The 23,514-nt window shown below is 43.6% G+C and overlaps 1 protein-coding gene across 4 annotated transcripts in view; it reads right to left on the bottom strand.

Annotated features, from left to right (window-relative positions):
* Positions 1 to 628: 628 nt before the first annotated feature.
* SS18 (SS18 subunit of BAF chromatin remodeling complex) overlaps positions 629 to 23,514 on the bottom strand; it is a 39,327-nt gene continuing 16,441 nt past the window's right edge. For 2 of the 4 annotated variants that reach the window (XM_066579650.1, XM_066579649.1), the window contains exons 5-11: positions 20,084 to 20,305; positions 19,684 to 19,851; positions 14,337 to 14,441; positions 7,045 to 7,137; positions 6,221 to 6,343; positions 3,395 to 3,528; positions 629 to 1,780 (exon numbers count right to left, since the gene is read on the bottom strand). In XM_066579650.1, the coding sequence (XP_066435747.1) occupies positions 1,754 to 1,780; positions 3,395 to 3,528; positions 6,221 to 6,343; positions 7,045 to 7,137; positions 14,337 to 14,441; positions 19,684 to 19,851; positions 20,084 to 20,305 (872 nt within the window). In that variant the 3' untranslated portion in view covers positions 629 to 1,753. The remainder of the gene's footprint in view (positions 1,781 to 3,394; positions 3,529 to 6,220; positions 6,344 to 7,044; positions 7,138 to 14,336; positions 14,442 to 19,683; positions 19,852 to 20,083; positions 20,306 to 23,514) is intronic. The other 2 variants (XM_066579651.1, XM_066579652.1) reach the window with 2 other exon arrangements.

The raw sequence follows: 23,514 nt of genomic DNA, 5'->3' as shown, positions 1-23,514 counted from the left end.
ATTATTTTTGAGTCCACAATTACGTACAAAAAAAAAAAAAAAACAGTTGGTCTTGAGGACCACAGGATTTTTTTTTGTTTTTTTAAATCTACCTTAGTCATAACTTTTATAGATTGACTTAATATTTACGTATAAATGGGCCTTATCACTCAAACAAAAGAATGTGTGATAATAGTTACGTCTAAACACAAGCCATCCTGCAATTTATGCTCGCTTTTCGTTTGTTGCTCAGTTTTGGCCTACATATAAATCCTTGCTGGCTCACTAACTTCTCATGACATCTGAACACTCCCCGCTCAGTCTCACATAGACTTGTGAAGCGCTCAACAATTCTCAGCGATGATCTGCAGTTCGAAACATTCTGCACAGCCGCGCAAACTAGCGGTGACCCGCTTGTGAAAATGAGAAACGTCCCATGTAAAAGGGGCATTAGCTGTATAAGACCTTGACAGCACAAAACGGAACTTCTTTAGATACCATTTTTGGTTACATATACATTCTGAAGCAAAAACTACTATAAATGAAGTGTTTAACTATTGAAATTTGCTTTATCAAACAGAATGGCAATATGAAGAAACTTCCTTACATGTTCATATAAAATGCATCCCGTACACACATTACAACAAAATTAAAAGTCAAGTCACAAATAATTTATTCTTGTAAAGTACATTTAAATAGCATCGTAAGTACACCTGTATACTTTTGGCACAGAACCTCCCCCCACCCCTCCCAAAAAGAAAAAAAATAATACTGCCCATACTAAAATTTGTTTCAATGGTGTTGTGTGTTTTATTAAGTTTTAAAAACAGGAAAATATTGCTCTGTAAATTAACATACAATCTCTTCAGACTAGAAGAATAAAAAAAAAAACGCACATAAAAAAAAAAAGGAAATTAAAAAAAAACCAAAACACCTATTATAACTTGATCTGTTGATGTGTATTGCATAACAGTTACTTAGTATTGAAAGATCTTCATTGCAGCATGTGCTCCTTACTGCCTCAATATACTTGTGTGCTGGTCAATAGCTAAACGACCAATGCTGATACGATCCCTGCTATAGTTTGTTCTCTTGCAAACTTTTAGACACAATTGCAAAATTTGCAGAATTATTAAAGAACCTAAAAAAAAAAAACTTATTAGATTCTGCAACTTAAGGGAAAAAAATGATGTACTGTATTAACATTACAAACGTCCAAAGTGTAGTCGCAGACAATATTTAAAAAACATTATTCTAGTTAGATAAGAATTAGCCATTGTTTCTCCATTTTTAAAATTCTAATATTAACATTCATGGCACAAGACGTATTCTCCTTAACTTCATAGTGTATCCAAAAGTTACAAAGTTTCTGAAATTATGTTCCCCTGTTTTGTGGTGTATAAGGATGCAGCTGTAACTAAAAATAAAAAATAAAAAAACATTTTAAAACCGCCTCCGTTATTAAAATAAATCTCCCATCTCTGACTGATGGCGTGACAGATCTGTTGCCTATGCATTACATGGATATCCTGGATTGTATGATGCAACATCACCACCTAGAGTACATTATGTGAAACCGACATGTGAATTACTGCAGTCTTCAATGATTAACCCATTTGGATTGCAACATGTAGAAGGTGCCATCAATTCACTGAAATTTTTCCCAAATGTAAAAGATAAAGATAAAATTAAATCTCTTCAAAAGGAAGATTCCACAGTCCAGAGGAAACACCACAACAGCTACACTGACTGGCTACAGGAATCCATGGGTTCTTTACTGCTGATAGTTTCCATATTGCCCCTGAAAAACAAACACACAAAAAAAAAAAGACTAGTTACAAATACAGCATAACTTTTAAAAAAATGTGTATAGTATACTAATAGGAAATGTCAAATATCTGGTGTCACGGCCATCTCCATTATAGTCTCATAAGGAAACGTGTGGGTGTGCCAATTCAATGGTTCCTGTACCTCTCAGATGATGACTGAGATCTACGATGCATGTGCCATCACCCCCTTGCCTGAAACAGGGACCGGGCACCCCTGTTCTTGGAACTCCTGGAACACTATGTACCAGACACTTATGGCCAGAGGCGTGAATAGAAAAGGTTTTGCTGCACAGAAAAGTTCTGAATCTCTAGATAAAACATGTCATCACTTTATAAAAATCGGTGGAAATCCAACCTCTGGGATGCTCGATTCCGAGAATGAAGCGACCGAAGTACTGATGTAACACTACATCCTCCATCTACATTTTTCCTGCTCGGCGGTGTACCTAGTCATAGCGCTGTGCAGGTAACTGTATCACAGTCCCATTAGCTTAAACCAAGCTATTCTGGGAGCACCCCTGTCCGGAGAGAAGGGGCCACAGTGCTAGATCCACACTGTAACCCCTTCAACCTCTGAAACGTTGAGTTCTAAAGGTCAGGCCCCACTGATCATAAATTGATCGAATATTCTAGAACTATGCAATCACTTTTACAAAGGAGCGGTTAAAAGGGGTTGTCCCGCGCCGAAACGGGTTTTTTTTTTTTTCAATAGGCCCCCCATTCGGCGCGAGACAAACCCAATGCATGTGTTAAAAAAAAAAAAAACGTTTAGTACTTACCCGAATCCCCGCGCTGCGGCGACTTCTTCCTTACCTTAGCAAGATGGCCGCCGGGATCTTCACCCACGATGCACCGCGGGTCTTCTCCCATGGTGCACCGTGGGCTCTGTGCGGTCCATTGCCGATTCCAGCCTCCTGATTGGCTGGAATCGGCACACGTGACGGGGCGGAGCTACGTGGACCAGCTCTCCGGCACGAGCGGCCCCATTCACCAGGGAGAAGACCGGACTGCGCAAGCGTGTCTAATCGGGCGATTAGACGCTGAAATTAGACGGCACCATGGAGACGAGGACGCCAGCAACGGAGCAGGTAAGTGAATAACTTCTGTATGGCTCATAATTAATGCACGATGTATATTACAAAGTGCATTAATATGGCCATACAAAAAAGTGTATAACCCCACTTGCTTTCCCGGGACAACCCCTTTAAGATCACATTTTGCCATCTGCCATCTCACTTTTTCATTAGTCATATAAAAGCATGGATCGCTGTACGTTTCCATACATTTCCCCAAAGGCAAAAAAGGCCTAAAAAAAAAAAAAAAACAATCGTTCATCTACAAAAACCTTATTTAAAAAGAAAGTCTTTAAAAAGTATACGTTAAACATTTTTGTGCACATCTGCTTATAACTGTATACTCTTCATGTAGCCTAATGTCCTTACTGACCATGCATTAGAGCCATGATATGAACAGCCCCTCTACTCTAAAACCTGCTGAAAGGTTATGTAGCTTGCTAACGACAGTCTCCATACAGCATTAAGGGAAAAATAGAAGTAGATTTTTCTACTGCAACTTAAGGGTTTTACCTGCTCATATCCGTAAGGTCTCTGCTGTTGAGGCTGTGGAGGTCCTGGCTGTGAGGGTCTGTATTGCACATACTGTTGACCTTGTCCCTGAGGGTAATTCGGGTACTGAGGACCAGGAGCACTTGGAGAAGGGCCTAGAAAAAGGTAAGAAAGAAAAAAAAATAGTAATTGCCACAACAAAACAAAACTAAGTATCTGTTACAAAAGTACAAAATAGAGTTTATGTAGTTTGATGCTGAAAAGTTAAAGAGGGGAAAAAAAAAAAAAAGCATAAATCGCTGTCCTTCATGGCCGGTCATTAGTTTATTTTACCCATTTGTCCCTCATAGTTCTATAGACTGTAAAACAATATATAGTCTCCTGTTACCAAGGACGCCATATGTATAATATTGTCACTGCTGGAGACGCCCCAATGATAATCACAGACATTACTTAAATCACACCCTAAATTTCTAGAAAAAAAAAAAAAAAAGGCTTCAAAACACATTGATGAGTTTGGCCAAAAATGGTTGCCGAATTGCCTGGTTGCTGATGCTGCGCTGCTAAGCTGTCATGGCCAGCAATGGCTTCAGCTGTACCTTAGGCCGAATGCACATGGGTATGCACGGCTTCTACATGGGGAATCCTGCATGGAATTCACCCATGCCCGTGGCCGGCGACCCTGCGTATCCGTCTGTCTCCTTTCCTCTGTACTGCAGATGTGCGGCTGTCGCAGTACAAGTTTTCCCCACGCCGTCGCTAGGCGATAATGCAGAATCCGCGACCTTTCCAGATTTGTCATTCCGGATAGGCCGCGGATTGGACGGCTTCCATTGACATCAATGGAAGCTCTACGTGCGGAAAACGCTCCGAAATGGAGCATGCTGCGATTTTTCCTCTGCATGCGGAAATCGGAGTTGCTCTCCGCTCGTGGAACAAATCATTTTTGCATTGCATCCTATGGACAGACGTTGCTACAGAGCCCGCGGGCAGACGCCCACAGCGGATTCCGCAGCAAAAATCCGCCCGTGTGCATTGGGCCTTAATTGAAGACAAAAGCAGAAGTTCACGATCCTGTCGTTTAGAGTAAGTTGAGCTTCGTAACTTTAGCCAAAGGCTGCATTTTTCATTTAAGCCAATGCTCTTAAAAAGGCTGGCATTGTCTGTTACCCAACCTTGTGAAAGCAAGGTTGTATTAAGGTTCCATACAGCACTCAGTCATCTATGGGGCTCTTCTGTGAATCTGTGCGCCTCCGAATTGGATAGGCCAGATCAAGTCAGATTTTTTGCAAAAGGACATCTACGACTTTCCGTCACCATCTTTAATGCAAATTAAAAGTTCAAATAGAAGAAACCTCCTTATAGCGTTACGTGCCAACGGTGGTTGTAAGCAGGAGGTACTGATAACCTTGTCACAAAGCGTATTGGAGTGCATTTTTTTGGTCTGCCCTAGTTTTTACAGTAAAGGTGTGCATGTGCGTTGTGGGATAATTAAGGATAAAGAACAGTTGCTTCCAAGAAACCAAGTTTCGATTAATCATACCAAATAACCATGACGAAAGTGTGAATCTGAAAGACCCAATGCGTGTATTTATCAGTGCCGCTGTGCCAATCAGGAAGCCATTCAGGCTGAATTGGATTCACTGGCATCATTTAATGCACCTATTTTGGAAATAAGCACAGATAACTTGTTTGCGCCACAGATAACATCTAAGCGCGGCACATGTTAAGAGTGCAACAGCTTGTCAGAGGAGTTAACATTTGTTAACAGGGTACTTAAAGTCCGCAGGGGAGTAAAAATATCAAGAACCAACCCTACGACAAATTAGAAACCCCCCGTACCTAGCGAATGGCTGAAAAGCATCACATGACCAATACTGACTTTTCTGTGAGCTTAAGGCCTCTTTCACACAAGTGACAGATATCGCCACGAGAAAAATCACAACTGTGTTCTGTGCGATAATCGCTGCGTTTTCTCATGGCAAGATCACGATTTTGTGGTGCTACAAAGTCGCACGACCTTGTAGCGCTCTTTTACCTGGATTTTTTGGTGGGGCTTGAAATATAAGCCCTACCCTGAAAATAAGACCTGGCTACATTATCTAATAGGCGCTGTCCGCTCCGCCACACTTCTCCTAAAGCTCCGGCACAGTTGTCTGCAGTCTTCAGCCAGCGCTTCCTGGTCAGGGGGGGGTTCAAAAATCCCACCTACAGGAAGTGCTGGCTCTGATTGTTTCTTTCAACGCTGCAGAGCTCGAGAACTAATCATAGCCAACGCATTTTCGTCCGATAAGATGCAACAGAAAGGAAGGCTCCATAGGGAAACATGGACTACAAAACATCGCAAATCACAGCTGTATAGAGCACGCTGCAATTTTTTTCTTTTGCAGCGTAGCAGCCTACAAAACATCGCTAAAGTGATGAAACCCATTGGAAAGCATGGACTTCACATACATGAGATTTGTAGCACTGTCGCTCGATTGTCTCGCAATGCCATTTTGTCACCCACCCGTGTGAAAGCAGCCTAAAAAGGGAGCCTGACAACTTCAAACAGCGCTGTGAATTAAGTTATGGTGCTGTTCGGAAAGTGACGGAAAGTCGGGGGACGCATTTATACTCACCAGCTCCACCGATCCCGCAATGTGCGCAACACAAAAATCTGACTCTTTTCAAATTGCTGTGCACACACATTCCCATAGAAGTCTAAAAAGAGATTTTCGTGCTACGTACAGAGTTCCCCGTAGCACAGCTCAGAGATCGGGCAAGTACAATACATATAATTTTACATTTAAATACCCACTATGGAAAAAGAAGATTTAATTAAAAGAAAAAAAAAGTGCAACTTACCGTAAGTTTGTTGTTGGGCGGGATAACCTTGCTGGCTTGGGTACTGCTGCTGCTGAGGTGGGTAGGCTTGCTGCTGTGGTGGCCCTTGATAAGATTCTTGCTGCTGTCCATATTGTGCATTCCCTGATAGTGAATTTGAAGTACACAAAACAACATTAATAAATTGCTTACATTTTGAAAGTCTCACACCATCACAACCAACACCAAAAACGAAAAAAACAAATAAATTAAAATACAAAAACCAATATAAAAATAGTTAAAATGCTAAACACCAAAAAAGAAAAACAAAAACAAACATAGGGAAGTCAGCCCACAAACGTAATAAAGCTAGGTCTGCGCGTCTGGACTGCGGTATTTTTTTTTTAAATTTCAGCATCCTTGGCAAACGAGCAATACATTCAATAAGTATCACAGTATGGACTGTGACTGGAAGAGCAAAGAAAAAAATAATTAAGAGAGACAGCTGAAGGAGCACAGACTAGCTAGACAAGATCAGAAAGCTGGATCCTATAGACATAAGTGTGTATATGTAAACATCAATGGCTTGCTGGGTTAGGGTCATTTAGCCAAAAAAAATTAAAATGCTTTAGTTATATAGGGTCAGTAAGGGGGTTGTGAATAATTATTATGTGGGGGTGTGGGTGCCTAGGCTTTATTGTACAGGTATAAAAAAATAATAAAAAAAAATAAAAAAATAAAAAGCCAGCACTAATTTCTAATAAAGCTTAATATGGACAATGTGATAGTATTCTCATTCCGGGATATACAAACGGAAATAAGATTGATATATGTGAGAGTGTGTGTGTGTGAAGGTATATAGATACCTCCTTCGTAGTAATGTTGTGAGGAATCCTCGTAAGGCCTATCGTAGCCTTGTTCAGGATACGACGGTTGCTGATAACCGTAATCATTATGACCTACATCAATTCGACAAGAAACAGGAAGAAACGTTAATGGCCTTATGCTGGAGATGCATATAAGTAGCTCTACTTCTATCAGCTTATATGTCACATTAAAGAAGACCAAGAAAGTATACAGCAGTATGAAGAACAATCATAGTTGGAAACGCCTCCCTCGCTATCCGGCCAACATTACAGATCTAATAGTCAAGGAGTTTCAGGAGTTGCAAATATGAAATCTATAGATTAGTTGCATTCGTTTCAAAAAGTCATCATAGTTTTACATACAAATACAGAAAATGAGACGCTTCCATTTCAAAAATGATCAATGGATCGTTTTCCAGTGGTTAAAAAAATCTGGTAAGCATCTACCAGGAACGAAATATTCTCACGTCAAATGTTGGTGAAGGAAGCGCCCTCGCTTCTACGACGGGAAGAGGTTTTAGTAACTTTGGACCCGTTACACTTTCAGATTAAATATTTCCTTTTAGGACAAAAACTTTAAAAAGTTCAGTGCAGGTCCTGCTCCTTCGGTCAACAGGTGCGACAATTCAGATGAATGGCCATCCAGGTAGTCATGCACAAAGCAAGCAGGGAGGGAAGTGGAGTGCACATGCGTGTAGCTCTCTCCATTTACTTCTATAGGAGCTAGCAGGTCAAGCCTGCTCAGTAGGTTCTGCGATTCTAATACAAATGAGTGGAGAGAGAGTCACAGAATGGGGAGCAGGGTGGGGGGCAATGGGAAACCAGTCTCTCTAAGTAAAGCTTAGTGGCCATGGTGATCGGTAGAGAGGTGTCCATTTCAGGTTAATAGAGTCTTTCGCTGATAAATTAAAAGAAGTTATCCGTGGACAGTAAAAACTCATCCGGCGTAGTAGAGTCCGAAAAGCCACTTCTGACTGAGTTCCGATGAATGGTCACATGTTATTGTAGCTCCACTGATGTTGTTACCATGGCTGAGGGCTTGGCTATCTGCTAATTATAACCAAGCAGCCCTCTTCTATGACAGCCAATGAAGAGATATTAGGGCAGACCCTCTTTCTATTCTAATAAAATGACAGCCAGCCATGATGTCACCAACAACAGAGAGGCCATGATACCATGTGACCGCTTGTTAGAACTTAGCTGCAAATGGCTGTTTCGACTCCACTACTCTGGGTGAGTTTTTACAGTACATGGAAAACCACTTTAAAAGTATTTGTCCATAAACTTATCCATAGAATAACGGAAAAAGTCTGATCCACGGGGGTCTAAATGCCAGGACCTCCACCAATCACAACTGGGATTCCTTCTCCACCAAATGAACGGAGCAGTAGATAAACTCTGTACTCTGTTCCTCTTCAGCAGTTCTAATGCGTGGCTGCTGCTCCATTTGAATAGGGGGACGCTGTACCTACATTCTTGTGATTGGTGGAGGTCCCAGTGGCCGAATCTCAACAACTCATCCCCCATTCTGTGGATAGCCAACAGTGGATGCGACACACTGGCATGCAATGTTGAAGTCAAGCACTGGCCACAGAGAACACAAGTCATAGTTACTGACAGTACAGAACAACGTCATCACAATTATGTAAAGAATGAGTGCCAAGACACCACATTACGCTGGGGCAGAAGGGGATTTAAAAAGAGGGGTAAGTGCCTAATACAGTGTTTCCCAACTCCAGTCCTCAGGGACCCCCAACAGGTCATGCTTTCAGGATTTCCTCAGTATTTGCACAGGTGATGTAATTATTGTCGGTGCCTCAGACATTGCCACAGGTGTTCTTACTATAGGATATCCTGAAAACATGACCTGTTGCGTTGCCTTGAGGACTGGAGTTTAAAAAAAAAAAAAAAAAAAAAGGCGTAATATATGCCATAAGCAGCTGTTACTGTATTGTGTGAGGAACAAGTAGGTTCCACACCACCCCGTATCGAGTATGATTGTATCTTGTCACCACCCAGAAGCTAGGGGTTTGACAGGGATTCCATGGAGGAACGCCCCAGTCACACCCCTAGCTCCCGATTGGTAGACATTTTTCAGGTTCTGGAAGGTCCTAACAATGTGGTGATCTTGACCCTGCAGCTCACACTCACCCCTTCCTACTATCGGTGATGTGCTGTCCTGGTCCGTGTGGACTGTGCGCTGGACTGCCCCCCTGCTGCTGTTCTGTCTCCCAGGGCAATGTGCAGTGCTGCTTACCGCTCCTCCGTCACCCTAAGCATCTGCATTGTGCTGCGCTGTTGGCTAGCGGTGAATGAACACCGCTGCCAGCACTCTCCCTTGCTCCGCAGTAAAAGGGGAAGCGGCCGCTGCCGGCTACTCCGCTCCCTTCAGCACGTGTCATTCGGAGTAGCCCTTAGCGGCCGCATCTCAACACTACAGCACGGGGTAGAACAGCGGCATCGGGGTGTATGTTACCCGGGTAAAAAAAAACCTGTATTCCCAGGCCGCTCTGCCGCACAACATTATCTGCGCTACACCATGGGGGAGGCCAGCGTCGGTATACATTTTACCGTGCCCTGGAGGGTTAGGGATTAGTATTCCAGTTAGGCTTAGATTATAAACTGTAAATGCTTCCATGTTACAGCGGTAACATGGAAACATTTACAGTTTATAATCTAAGCCTAACTGGAATACTAATCCCTAACCCTCCAGGGCACGGTAAAATGTATACCAACGCTGGTAGGACCTTGAAGGACCTGAAAAATGGCTACCAATCAGGAGCTAGGGGTGTGACAGGGGCGTTCCTCCATGCAAGCCCCGTCAAACCCCTAGCTTCTGGTGGTGACAAGATACAATAATACTGCCGTACCGTTACAGTGCAGGGATGGCGCCTGTGCCATACACACCAGGTGTCAGCAACAACATACAGGTGATACCCTGTTGTAATGGCTCTGGGACCAGAGTTCAAATAGAGTGTTCAGGAAAGAAAAAAAAAAAGTTTCCCCTCTCACAATGCTTTACTATAAGGCCTCCCTCACACAGGCGTTTGCAGAAACGCAGCGTTTTGCAATGCTGTGTTTACTGACGTTTCAGCAGCACTGGCTGAAAACGCAGCCAAAGATGCTGAAAAGAAAGGAAAAAAAATCAATACTCACCTAGCTGACACTGTCTGGTCCCTGCCACTGCTCTCTGGAGCTCCTGGCACTTGTCGAGCAAGCAGATTAAATCCCCCACCTCCAGCAAGAAATTGCTCTGATTGGCAGAGCCCCGCTGAGTGTCAGCTGGCTCTGCCAATCACAGCCAGCACTGGATGCACCAATCACAGCTATGCAGAGACCAGTTGGAGAGTCACCGGCAGTGTCAGCTAGGGAAGTATTCCTTTTTTTTTTTTTTTTTTAGGTCGTGCAGCTAGTGCGCTGGTGCTTATTGCTGCCAAGAACATGGTACCAAGTTGTGCCACTGCCCATTCATTTCAATGGCGATGAAGGGCTAAAAACAGCTAAAGATAGAACTTGCATCGTTGTTGAAGATGCAGCGTTTTGCCGCTTGTGTGAACAGCCCCATTGAAATGAATTGAAGCGTTGTACAGAGTTTAGCGCAGCGCTAAACGCTGTACAAAAACATCTGTTTGAGGGAGGCCAAGGACAACAAACAAAACACAGTTGGCATTGCCAAAAAGGCCTGTACAATGACACGGTCTTTTGAAAATATTCTGAATACCCAATACTTCCACAGTGTCACAAACAGGTAAACCGAAAATTTTAGAGTTTAACAAAACTATATATTCTATGCATTAGCTTTTAAAAATCTAATTAAAAAGACAATAACATTTACATATAGATTTTGATAAGGATTTGAAAGAAGCGTTTCGTATGCATCACCACTACAGAAAGAGGCCCATTTACACTGAAAGATAATCGCTCAAAATTCCCTCAAACGGCACTTTGAGTGACAGTTTTGAGTGATCACTTTGCATAAACTATTAAGTAGCTAATTAGCTACTTAAGAGTTTATTAGCGTGTAAATGAAGGCTCCTGCTGTATGCAGATGACAGCAGGAGAGCTGTTATCTGCAATCAGCTGCGATCTCGAAGCTGTCGGTGGTATCCCGCTGAGAACTCCGAGTGGGATAGCAGCTGAGAACTCAGCGTATGGCACCGATAAGGCTCATCGTTGACTTTAAGCTGGCTTAAAGTCAGAAATGAACGACTAGTGCACGATGAGGAAGGAGTTTAGACAGCGATTATTGCTCAAAAGATGGCTTTTGCGCAAATTTTGAGTGTTTATTGTTGTGTCTAAATGGTCCTTAACTTTAATTACTGCCTGAAAAAGTGCCACAAATAAAATTAAGGGTCTGTGAGAAACCATCTTTACCCGTTCAAGACCGCAATATGCCTTTTTAGATACCTCACTAACGGGCTTTACTTTATTGTCCCCCAAGGGGACCTGAAGGTTGTTTAATTTAATGACAGACTAACTAAATAAAATCTATATATCTCATTTCCCCACAAAATCAGAAATGGCAAAACATTTTTTTAAAAAGCAACACATAAAAAGAGTATTACCGCATTCGTAGTGATACATGAATGGGTGTAAGCTGAGAGCTGCCCCTGATTGGTCCCTGCGCTGAGCCAATCAGAGGCAGCACTCACTCACCCATTCATGAATGGGTCTGAGTGAGAGCTGCCTCTGATTGGTCAGGCTGGGACCAATCAGAGGCAGCTCATTCAGCAGGCGGGGATTTTAAATCCCCGGCTGCTGAATACTACAGAGAGCAGTTCAGGAGAACTGCCGGCGGCCGCGGCTGAACTCCGTCTGCCGGGACCAGGTGAGTATATTTTTTTTTTTTTTTTACACATTTCTGGATGAATTGCAGGGAAGGGCTTATATATTTAAGCCCTTCCCGAAAATTCATCGGGAGATCGCCCGCAGCACATTGCTTTCAATGGAGCCGGCTGTATTGCCGGCTCCATTGAATTCAATGCGCTAGACAGCGCTGCATTGCTCCGGCCCGTTTCTATTGAAACGCGGCTAGGAGTAGTTTTTTCGGGCGATTTTTCGGCCCCGGTCACATGACTTGCGGATGCGCATCCGTCATGCGATCCGCAAATCGCGGGAAAAAACGCCCGTGTGACTAAGGCCTTATAATGCAACAATGCAGATTCAATTGTTTTTTTCTTTAAAAATGTGTTTTATTGTCCAAAGTAAAAAAAAAAAAGCCTCTATATAAAACGTGGTATTGCTGTAATTGTGCTGATACACATTAGAATTACCATATATACTCGAGTAAAAGGCCTAGTTTTTCACCACATTTTTTTTATGCTGAAAAAGCCCCCCCTCGGCTTTATACTCGAGTGAGGTTAAAAAAAAAAAAAAAAAAAAAAAAAACCCGCAATACTCACCTCCCAGCCGGCGTCTGTGTCCCCGGAACGATGCTCTCCCTGGCGGTGCGGCAAGCTGCTTGAGATTTCTCCCCACCGTCATCTCCCTGCTCAGCTTTGAATTCCCCCGCCGTCAGCGCTGTGTAGGTAAGCGCTGTGATTGGATCGAGTTCCAGCCAATAACAGCTGGCGCTCGATCATTCACAGCCATTCAGTGGATGACATCACTGAATGGCTGTGATTGGTTTATCGAGCGCCGGCTGTGATTGGCTGGCGCTCGATCCAATCAAAGCGCTTACTTACACAGTGCAAATGGTGGGGGAATTCAAAGCCGAGCAGGAAGAATTACGGCGGGGAGAATTCTCAAGCAGCTTGCCGCACTGCCGGGGAGACCATTGCGCCGGGGACAGCGATGCCGGCTGGGAGGCGAGCATTGCATTTTTTCTTTACCTAGTATATACTCGAGTATAGCTAGGCTTATACTCGAGTCAATAAGTATATGGTATGTTACTTTTACCGAATGGTGAATGCTGCAAAAACAAAACCCAAAAACAATTGTGGATGTTTTCCCCCCTCAAAAATGTAATAAAAATTATATAGCACATTCTATGTACCCCGGAGTGGTAAACCCTTTATAGCCATGTCCACGAGTTATGGGTCTTGCAATGTACTGATGAAAATGGTCCTCAAGGAACAGAATACACTTGTCTCTAAGGGGTTCTCCCGCTTCTAGCTACTGATGACCTATCCTCAGGACAGGTTATATCTAATTGATGGGGGTCCGCAGCTCTCGACTGCTGATCACTGTGCAATGTATGGGGGTGTAACGCTTCTAGCAGAAAAACCGCTCCATATCCACACGCACCATCCCAGGGTCTCAAACAATCTGCTATTGATGACCTATCCTCAGGACACTTCATCAATGGCTTATATTGGATCACCATATTATAGGTCTTAAGGAGGCTCCACTGGATTTAACTGGCCTCCAATAACCCTGCATCAGTGAAGCATGTATATATTTGGCACAGCACTGAGGAGATCCCACCACTGCCACCTTGGCCGTACAGGCACTTCTAATTGAATTTATATTAACGTTTCTAGCTGTGCCTTTCCTATTGAGAAGATTGCTGCGCACCCCTGCGTGTTGTGATCTACTCCCGTACCCTACAGTAAAGTTTGTTTGCTGCAGTTGAACTATCTGTGACATTTTATAACAGTAACTTCTACACACTGGAAATTACCATGAGCTTCCAATTCTATGCATTATATTAGTGAATTCAGAGTGAGTGAACAATTATAAGGGATTTTCCAGGCAAAAAATACTATTGATGCACTGAGCAGGGTGTTGGACCAGATGACCCTGGAGGTCCCTTCCAACTCTACCATTCGAATGATGACCTATCCTCAGAATAGGCCATCAATATTTGATCAGCTGGGGATCATTAAAATCAATGAGAGCTACACCTGCAGTTACAAACGCCGGCCACTACACAGGGGTTGGAGCTGCAGTTTCCTCTCCATGCCCGATCAGCTGATCACCGGGGTTCCAAGTGACAGACCCCAGCCGATCCAACTACTGATAACCCATCCTGGGTATAGGCCATCAACAGTATTTCCCTGGAAAAAGGGGGAGGGGAGTAACATATTATACAAGTAATATATCTTATTATATAAAATACATGTTTCTCTACTTATTAAAGTTTATCTTGACTTGTGCTATTGACTTATGGAAAGCTGTTTATATTAGGAGGCACACTTTAAAAAGGTATCCATTTACCTTTAAAAGGTTTCTTAAAATGCCATATAGTTAATCTTGCACAAACATACTCAATTAACCAGCTTTAAGAGGAAAACTATAGAAAATTTGGAAACTTGTGAAGATTTTTTTCAAAATTGATAAATGACTATTACCGTCAGGGTAATATTGCTGATTCATGCCTTCTGGAGGACCTTGACTGCCATGACTGTATTGGTCGCCATAATAATCTTCTTGGCCTGAGTATTGTTGCGGTGGACCTACAAAACACAGATGAATACATAGTTCCATCTATTATGAATGGTGATATGACAAGCGGGGTGGGGGGGTGGATGAAGTCTGCTTAGCAGTTAGCCATGGTGTCCTGTCCTGATACTACTGTAGAGATAAATTGTTCATTACAATGGGTGACGTGGTGCACTTGAAACGCCCGCTAAACCACTGTGTGAGAGCGGCCTTACAGCAGGACAGCAAACCCAACGCAAGCAAAGAGATAACTCCCACTTCCTCCTCCATTGGGTAATCCAGAGTAGTGGTACACCCCCACATTTTTACTAAATTTATTTCCATAACCAACAAGCAGCCCAAGGGAGGAAATAAACGGATGCCATCATAAATTCCAAAAAAATCCAATTACCGGTAAAACTAATTTTTTTTTTCCCCCCCAACACCCATGACCGCACCATGAGAGAGATACCAGAGGAATGAAACCTTAAGTGCCTTTTACACTGGACGAGTGTCGGGCAAACGAGTTCTCTGCCCGCTCTCCCATCGCCCGCCTCCATTCACTGGAAGCAGCGGCTGTTCAGTACTGAACGGCTGCTATTTACAACGAACGAGCGTCATTCAGGATTTTAACCCTTTCCAATCCACTGTCTGACTTCTTCCGACACTCTGATTGAAGCTTGTACAGTTCCAATATCAGAAGACGTCCGACAGGGTATTTTTACCGTCTATTGCCAGCCACTTCACTGTCAGAGCCTCTCTGGCGCACACACACTGGCTTTAGCCAGCAGATGGCACCGTTATATAACAGCAAAAAGAGAAAGCCTTTTAGGAAACCCTGAATCCAAAACCGGATTGGAAAGGGTTAAGCTGCTTAAACCTGAACGACTGGATGACTCTCGCCGAGTCATTTAGTTTCTGCAGGCTTTTACACGGGACAATTAATCTTTCAAAACCCCACAGGAGCCCGAACAACTACAATGATAATCGTCCCGTGTAAAAGGGCCTATAGGGAGGGCTAAAGCTTATAGAATCCTTCTCCCTAAAGTAATGGCCTGAGGAAGTACCATATCCAACTGGTAGGGCTTTAAAAGAAAGATGAAATCGTAGCTCTAACGGGCCTCCTCAACAGACGCATCTCTGCACTGTACTATTAGGAGGATTCATAGGGATAGCTTGTTTAACTTCATTTCGGAGGTTTAATGAGAGTAACAAAAGAAAAAACATTAATTGCCCTACTGATCGGGACTCTAATAAAAGTAGAAGACAAAAGTTTAAAAGGGGTCTTCAGTGAGTGCATTAAGGACTAGATTCACGTCCTAAGAAAGGACTTCAGGCAAGAAACTGGACTGGGCTCAAGGGTGCCTTGGGGAAAGCTATCCAGGAATAGTCGAAAAGTTTATGAACAAGGCCTCCAATGCCATGAGCTGTACCTTTAACCCCTTGAGTGGCACGCCCGGAAAATTTCCGGGACGAGCTCCACTGCTCATAGCAACATAGCCCGGAAGATTTCCGGGCTATGTATCACTATGGGAGCTGCAGAGCACAATGCCACAAGCTGTGGCAGTGTGCTCTGCCTGCACAGACCCACAGAGAATAAAGCAAGGGCTTTGAAAAACCAGCAGAAGATATTGCCGATATGTCAGCAATCTCCTGCTTTGTTTACAGGTTGCCATAGAGACCATCGGCTTGTCAGAAGCAAGCCGATGGTCTCTGTGGCAGGGAGAGCTGGTTGTTAGCTGTCAGAGGACAGCTAGGTACTAGCTCTTACAGCAGAGATCAGAGAAAACCTCTGATCTCTGCTGTGTTAACCCCTTACATGCTGCAGTCTATGTGACTGCAGCATGTAAAGGGCTGTCACTGCAGCATGTAAAGGGCTGTCACCATCGGACCCCCGGAATGTGATCAGGGGTCCTGATGGGTCCCTGTGGAAGTCCCCTAAAGGGACAAAAAATTAAAAAAAATAAAGTAAAAAAAAATAATAAAAAAAAACAATAAAAACACTTGTCTCCCTTTACTTTGTAAAAAAATCAAAAATACAAATCACACATGTGGTATCCATGCGTCGTAATGACCCAGAGAAGGAAGTTAATGCATTATTTAACCCCTTAATGACATGGCCCTTTTTTTTCTTTTTTCCCCCATTTCTTTTTTTCCTCCCCCCTGTTTAAAAAAATCACAACTTGTCCCGCAAAAAACAAGCCCTTATATGGCCATGTCAATGGAAAAATGAAAGTTATGGCTCTTGAGACGCAACTGCAAAATTAGTTGAAAATCAATGATTAGACCATTTTAAAAAACCTTCCCTGGTGGGCACGACAGGGTGGTAGGAAACCCGCCACTCAAGGGGTTAAAGGAACTGGAAGATAGACCCAACTCCAAACTTCTAGAAGAAATTCAAGATACAGAGGTCTAAAATAGAAAAATCTTTACTGTAATTTAGTGTAAACCTTAGCCGTAATTTGTTTTTTTTTTTCAAATTTTAGCAAAGGTGAAACCAGCTTCTAAGACCATCTTCAATTAGAACTTTCCTCTTATTTTCATGCCACCCAGAGAAGAATGGAAAACCTGGGAAGGCAGAATAAGGCCTTGAGACAAAAAGGCTCAGAATTTCCCAGAGCAGTTAGGGTTCTACCAGTGGCATTATCTTTTGCAATCACACACACTTTCTTGGCCTAAAAAGATGAAAAATCCATAAATCTTCCCCAATAAAGCTGGGATCAGGGAACCTGGAAAAAGGAAAAGTAAAATGTAGGCCCACCTGCAGTCCCATTTGCAGAGGAAGGCATCTACCCCGTATGTAGATTTACTGCACAGATATATTACAAAAAAAACAACAACCAACCACTTTCCTGTAGGTTAGAGTCTCAAACATTCTCTGGACCGCCCCACAAGACACTTTTTTTTTTTTTTTAAGCCTTCCCAACATTTTAGGCCAGTCTCACATGACTGGATTTAAATTGCGGATTCTGCAGGCTCTGCCTGCGGCTGATAAGTGGTAGCTCACAGGTAATCAATTGCATTGCCTTACACAGTTCATCCAACTACAGCGTGTCGAAATTGCGTAATTTGCAAGCGGAAAATAAAACGCAACTTGTTCTATTTTACCGTGGATATAAGAGCTCATTGTTCTCTGTGGTCGCGTATATACATGTAGCCCAAACACAATTATATTGCGTATGGGCATCACTAAGCGTCGGCGCAGAACAAAAACAAAGACATGCATACTGCACATGACCGCCTATGGCCATACGCAGGTCCACTGCCAGGCTCACAGCTGTAATCAGCTTCTGGCCGTGAGAGTCCGGCCTAGGAGTTGTCTTACAGAGCAAGAGGCACTGGATTAAGGATTCTGACTAAGAGAATCATATTAAAGAGACAAGTCACATATGAAACCATACATGACCCCTGAAACACCCGCATTATTCATCCACAGCCTAAGGTTTTGAGGAGTATTCTAGGACTTTAATGAGGAGCCGAAAGTATAATAGGAGGTGATGCTCCCATTGATTTCACTAGGAGTGAAGCTGGCTATTACACTTCCTTCTCTAAACACCTATGACAACCTCTGACCCGCTGCACTGGCAGCAGGCCAAATGATCAGTTGACTTGTAGGGATCTCGAGACGGGAATCTTCAGTGCTCTCACTGAAATGAATGGAGCACAGTGCGCCTGCCAGACCTGTGCTTGCTTCATTTGGGGACCGTCCAGACCCCCGTTCTTGTGGTCAGTGGGGGTCTAAGAGGTCAGATCCCCACCGATCAGTCAGTTTTCCCCTATCACATGGATAGGGAATAACTTGTTGGACCCAGAATACCCCTTTAAGTCATAGGAAAAGCACGGACTCAGGCCGATTGCTTTTGGTATGGAGTTGTAATATGAGCATCGACTGAGCCATTACCAGTCTGCCAGACTCCATGCAAACTTACCCTTCCAGCGACTCCCTACAGGTGTATTGACTGGATTTTTGCCAGGTTAACCAGAATTCAGGCAGAATTGCCCGTCTTGTGACTCCTAACCAGGAGTAATAACTGAGCCCCTACTGACTTCATGGAAAGATGCGACAGAAGGCAATAGGCCAAGCAGAAGCTCAGAGGTAGCAGCAACATGCTCCAGGCTTCTGTGTCCACTGGACAGGAAACCATTGAAGTAAGATGTGGGAGTTCTTTTTATTTGCCTAAAAGACAAATTACTCAGAAAACCTCCTCAACCCCTTACTACTCTAGAATGTACATTTATGCCATAGAGGTCATGCTACCAGCTTCTGCTCCACATGATGCGGGTGCCGGCTGTTTCTTACGGACGACATTCACCCGTAACAGCTCCGATCAGCACCAACGCTAATCGCAGCTGTTAACACTTTAAATGCCCCAATCAGCTCCCCACGATGAGTTGGCGGGTGCTGTTCAGTAGCCATGGCAGGCAGGGGCCTCCTGACTTGCCTACAAAGCCTGTGGCGTAGCTCAATAGATTGCCTGTCAGATCGCGGTATAATGTAATACTATTATATTACATCATACTGCAGAAGTAATCAAAACATCGCAAGTTCTTGTCCCCTATGAGGGCTAGAGAATAAAAAAAAAAAAAAAAGTGTAAAAAGTTTAATTAAAATTTACAAAAATAAAAAAAAGGGTAATAAAAAGTTGTCAAAAAGGTATCTGTACTCCAAAGAGTCTGCATTATCAGGATGGACTTTAAATTAGGTGATCAATATACAGCTACAGCACCTTCCACGAGTGCTGCATACCGGAAGTCCTTCACTCTCGTAAATTGGAGGAGGAGCACAGCAAGCTGGGAGGCCACCACAAATAACCTACTTTAATAGGATTTTCCCACCATAGAAAGTGATGGTTACAATGTAGTCACATTAACTTTACTCGAGGGGAGTTGCCATTCTCTGCACAAGTTACAGGGAACATCCCTGTGCAGAAGAAATGCCCAAGAGACCTTGGCTCCTCCATTTCACCATTGGTGGGGGTCCCGATCATTGGTTCCCAACTGATCAGATGCTACAGCATTGTGCTATGCCTCTTAGAGGGGGAACAACCTTTAAGGACTGTCAGTGTGACTTATTTACCAAAACTGTTTATTAGCAACCCATATGTTTTCTATAGGCAACAGAAGAGCTCAGTTTTCATTTTACCACAGCAGTTTCAGAAATGAAAGCTGTTCTGCAATTGGTTGCTTTGGGCAACAGGCAGTAATGATAAACTAAGCACGATATAAAAAACAGGATACTATAAAGCAGAAGTTGGTTGATTTGTAGTTGTTCTGTACCTTGCTGAGGTGGTCTGTAAGGTGGAATTTGCCTTTGACCCATCATGTGATTCCCCTGATTAACCTGGCCCATCATTGCCATAGGCGGCTGCTGCCCCTGATAATGCTGTCCACCGCCCTGAGGCATGTTATATTGCTGGGAGGGAGGCTGTTGATGCATCATTGGACCTGGAAAAGAAGATCAGTTGAGTTGTTGTTGCTATGGCAGACCCTTAAAAATGCAGTCTAAAAAGTGCACCCAACAAGACTTTGGCACATTATAACGATGTATACAAGACTCGAGGGATCATTGTGAACCCATAATGATGCCACTAACCAATGAGAGGATTTCAATTAGTTAAATCATACTCATTTATGTAATTCAACAAGACGTATCCACAGGAGAATACATTTTAGTTACCTTGATTTGGCTGTATGTTCATGGTTGGCCGGGGACCATAGTTGCCCATTGACTGGCCTTGAGTAATACCCATCTGATTTTGGACGGGCATACTTTGTGAAGATGGCACAGAATGATTATAGCCTCCCATGGAACCATGATTAGAAGAAGGCATGGGCAATGAGCTATTTGTCAGGTTATGTTGGTTAGGTCCTGGTCCTTGCATAGGCATATGGTTTGGGCCTTCAAAGGGGAAAAAAAAAGGAAAAATTCTTAAAACTCATAGGCGATACTAAGAATCAGTAAAGCAAATGAATGAGAGCTTGTTCACATCAATGGAGGTCCCATTCAGAACCTCTGCCTGCTGCAATATTTCATCGTGTAAGAAGCTAAGACCTCATTACAGTCAACAGGTTCCATTCTGAGTAGAGATGAGCGAGTATACTCGCTAAGGCACATTACTCGAGCAAATAGTGCCTTAGCCGAGTATCTCCCCGCTCGTCTCTAAAGATTCGGGGGCCGGCGCGGGTGACAAGTGAGTTGCGGCAGGGAGCGGGGGGAGAGAGAGATCTCCCCTCCATTCCTCCCCGTTCTCCCCCGCCCCCCGAATCTTTAGAGACGAGCGAGGAGATACTCGGCTAAGGCATTTCTCACTCGAGTAATGTGCCTTAGCGAGTATACTCGCTGATCTCTAATTCTGAGCTGTTCGGTTCCATCATGACTGCTCCATTTAGCTATTGGGTGCAGTTTTCCTGTGCCGATATGAACAAGCCCCAATTTTCGTTTTAAAGGTTGTCATGTTGTTATATTTTATTTTTTTTTAAATCACAGTTTATTAACACACTACATACACACACACACACACACACACACACACACACACACACACACACACACACACACACACAAAATCCACAAACAAGAACTAGTGTAAAATAAAGACATTCACCTCCTTAAATGGTCACGGATCACCATTACTCCTAATTCAGAAGAAAATGTTGATTGTCATGTGCTGTTCAGTATATATATATGTGACTGCTCAGCCAATCACAGGTTTCATCGGTATGTGTTGTTCAAGTGCTGTGGTAGAGGCTAGAGCAGGGGTCCCCAACTCCAGTCCTCAGAGACCACCAACAGGTCATGTTTTCAGGATATCCTTTGGTAAGAACATCTATGGCAATGTCTGAGGCACCGACCATAATTCCATCACCTGTGGAACACTGAGGAAATCCTGAAAACATGACCTGTTGGTGGTCCCTGAGGACTGGAGTTGGGGAACACTGGGCTAGAGGACATTGGCATCACCTGTAGATGGGGAGGCTGCTGATGGCCACAACGTTTCCTTCTGGCAACCTTGGTAGCTGCATCATGAAGAACTTTATCAATTGATATTTTGTCAAGCTGTCTGATAAAGAGGTGTTCTGCCTCAAAATGCATCACCTACGGGCCCTCAATAAAAGCGTGCTTCCATGTCACATGACTGCCATCTTTTCTACCACATTGCATATGCTTACTGACGCTACCTCAACTTTTGGTCAACTAGTGTTACCAGGCCGGCAGCATCTATTTCCCGATCTTTACGTCCTATAGCACTGTGCTCATCACCTTGCCAACCATCCCTATCACGGTGCTCTGCCTACCTGCTTGACAGCTACCGCCTTGTGGGCAGACCACAATACCCAGGGAGGAAATCAAATTTGGGATTATCTAGTTAAGAAAAAAGACAACTGAGGGGCGACCTAATAACCATGTATAAATATATCAGGGGACAATACAGAGACCTCTCCCATCATCTATTTATACCCAGGACCGTGACTGTGATAATGGGGCGCCCTCTACATCTAGAGGAAGAAAGGTTTCTACACCAGCATAGAAGGGGGTTCTTTACTGTAAGGGCAGTGAAAGTATGAAACGCTTTGCCTGAGGACGTGGTGATGGTGAATTCAATAAGAGTTTAAGATGGGCCTGGATGCCTTTCTTGAGCGATACAATATTATGTTATAATTACTAATACCTGCAGAAGGGTTGACGATCTGGGTATTATTCCGCTTGCCAGATTGGAATCAGGAAGGAATATTGTCTCTTAAATGGGGAAAACTGGCTTCTACCTCATTGGTGTTTTTTTTTTGCCTTATTCTGGATCAACATTGGGGGGAAATAGGCTGAACTGGATGGACATGTCTTTTTTTGGTCTTATACGAGGGGCTGCTGATAAGTCTTTGGCTTTGTGTTCTTTTTTTTTTCTATGGAAAGCTTTATGGGTCTAATATAGGTTTTCAAAATTTTGTGTTTGTAGCTTATGACAACCGTGATCTCGGCACGCGGGAAAACAAAATGGCGGAGTCTAAGGCGATATTCACAGCAAATGAGAGCAGAGAAGTGATAAAATTCTTGTTTCTGCAAGGAAAGCCCGCGAAGGATATTCATGGTGATATGTCGCAGACATTGGGGGATCAATGCCCTTCATACTCTACGGTTAAGAACTGGGTTGCCAAATTTAAGATGGCCCACTTCAGCACCAATGATGAGGAACGTCCTGGATGACAGAGAGGTTGTTGTTCCGGAGATCATCGATGCTATGCACAACCTCATACTGGAGATTCGGCTGCAGGAATAGCAGACATCATGGGGATTTCTCGTGAAGTGTTTGTGTCATTATCCATGAACATTTGAACATGAAGAAGCTATCTGCAAAGTGGGTCCCCAAATGTTTGACAACAGATCAGAAAAGCATCGAGTGAAATCTTCCCGGTCCATTTGTCAGCGTTTCCGGACTGATAAGAACTTTATGGATCGACTGGTCACTATGGATCAGACCAGGATTTATTGTATGACCCTGAAACCAAGGAGCAGTCAAGAGTGGAGGCACAGTGGTTCTCCTCGCCCAAAGAAGTTCAGGGTGCAAAAATCAGCCACTAAGGTGATGGCGCCTGTGTTCTGGCATAAGGAGGGCGTGCTGCTAGTGGACTGCCTTTAAAATGGTTCGACTATCAATGCAAGGTATTACATTGAACTTTTGGACCAATTGAAGGCAGCTCTGAAGGCCAAAAGGCGCGGCAAGCTGTCCAAAGGAATCTTGTTCCTGCAAGACAACACCTCCGCTCACACTGCACAAGCGACCACGGCAAAACTGGTGGAGCTAGGCTTCCAGCTGGTTGGCCACCCACCTTATTCACCAGATCTAGCTCCCTCCAACTATCATCTGTGTCCAAATCTGAAAAACCCCCTCAAGGGTGTCAAATTTCACACCATTTCTGATGCCATGGCTGCTATGGATGACTGGTTTGAGGCACAACCGAAATCCTTTTTGCAAGGCTTACAGAACTTGGAATACCGATGTAAGAAGTGTGTTGGCATCAGTGGAGAGTATGTGGAATCAAGGTAAAGTTTCACTTCCCATCTCGTTTCTTTCTGGGTAAAGCCAAAGACTTCTTAGCAGCCCCTCGTATACT

The sequence above is a fragment of the Eleutherodactylus coqui genome, chromosome 9 (assembly GCF_035609145.1).
Source record: "Eleutherodactylus coqui strain aEleCoq1 chromosome 9, aEleCoq1.hap1, whole genome shotgun sequence".
NCBI lineage: Eukaryota > Metazoa > Chordata > Amphibia > Anura > Eleutherodactylidae > Eleutherodactylus > Eleutherodactylus coqui.
Note: the sequence above shows the minus strand (reverse complement) of the source record. Positions and strands in the feature narration are given on the sequence as shown.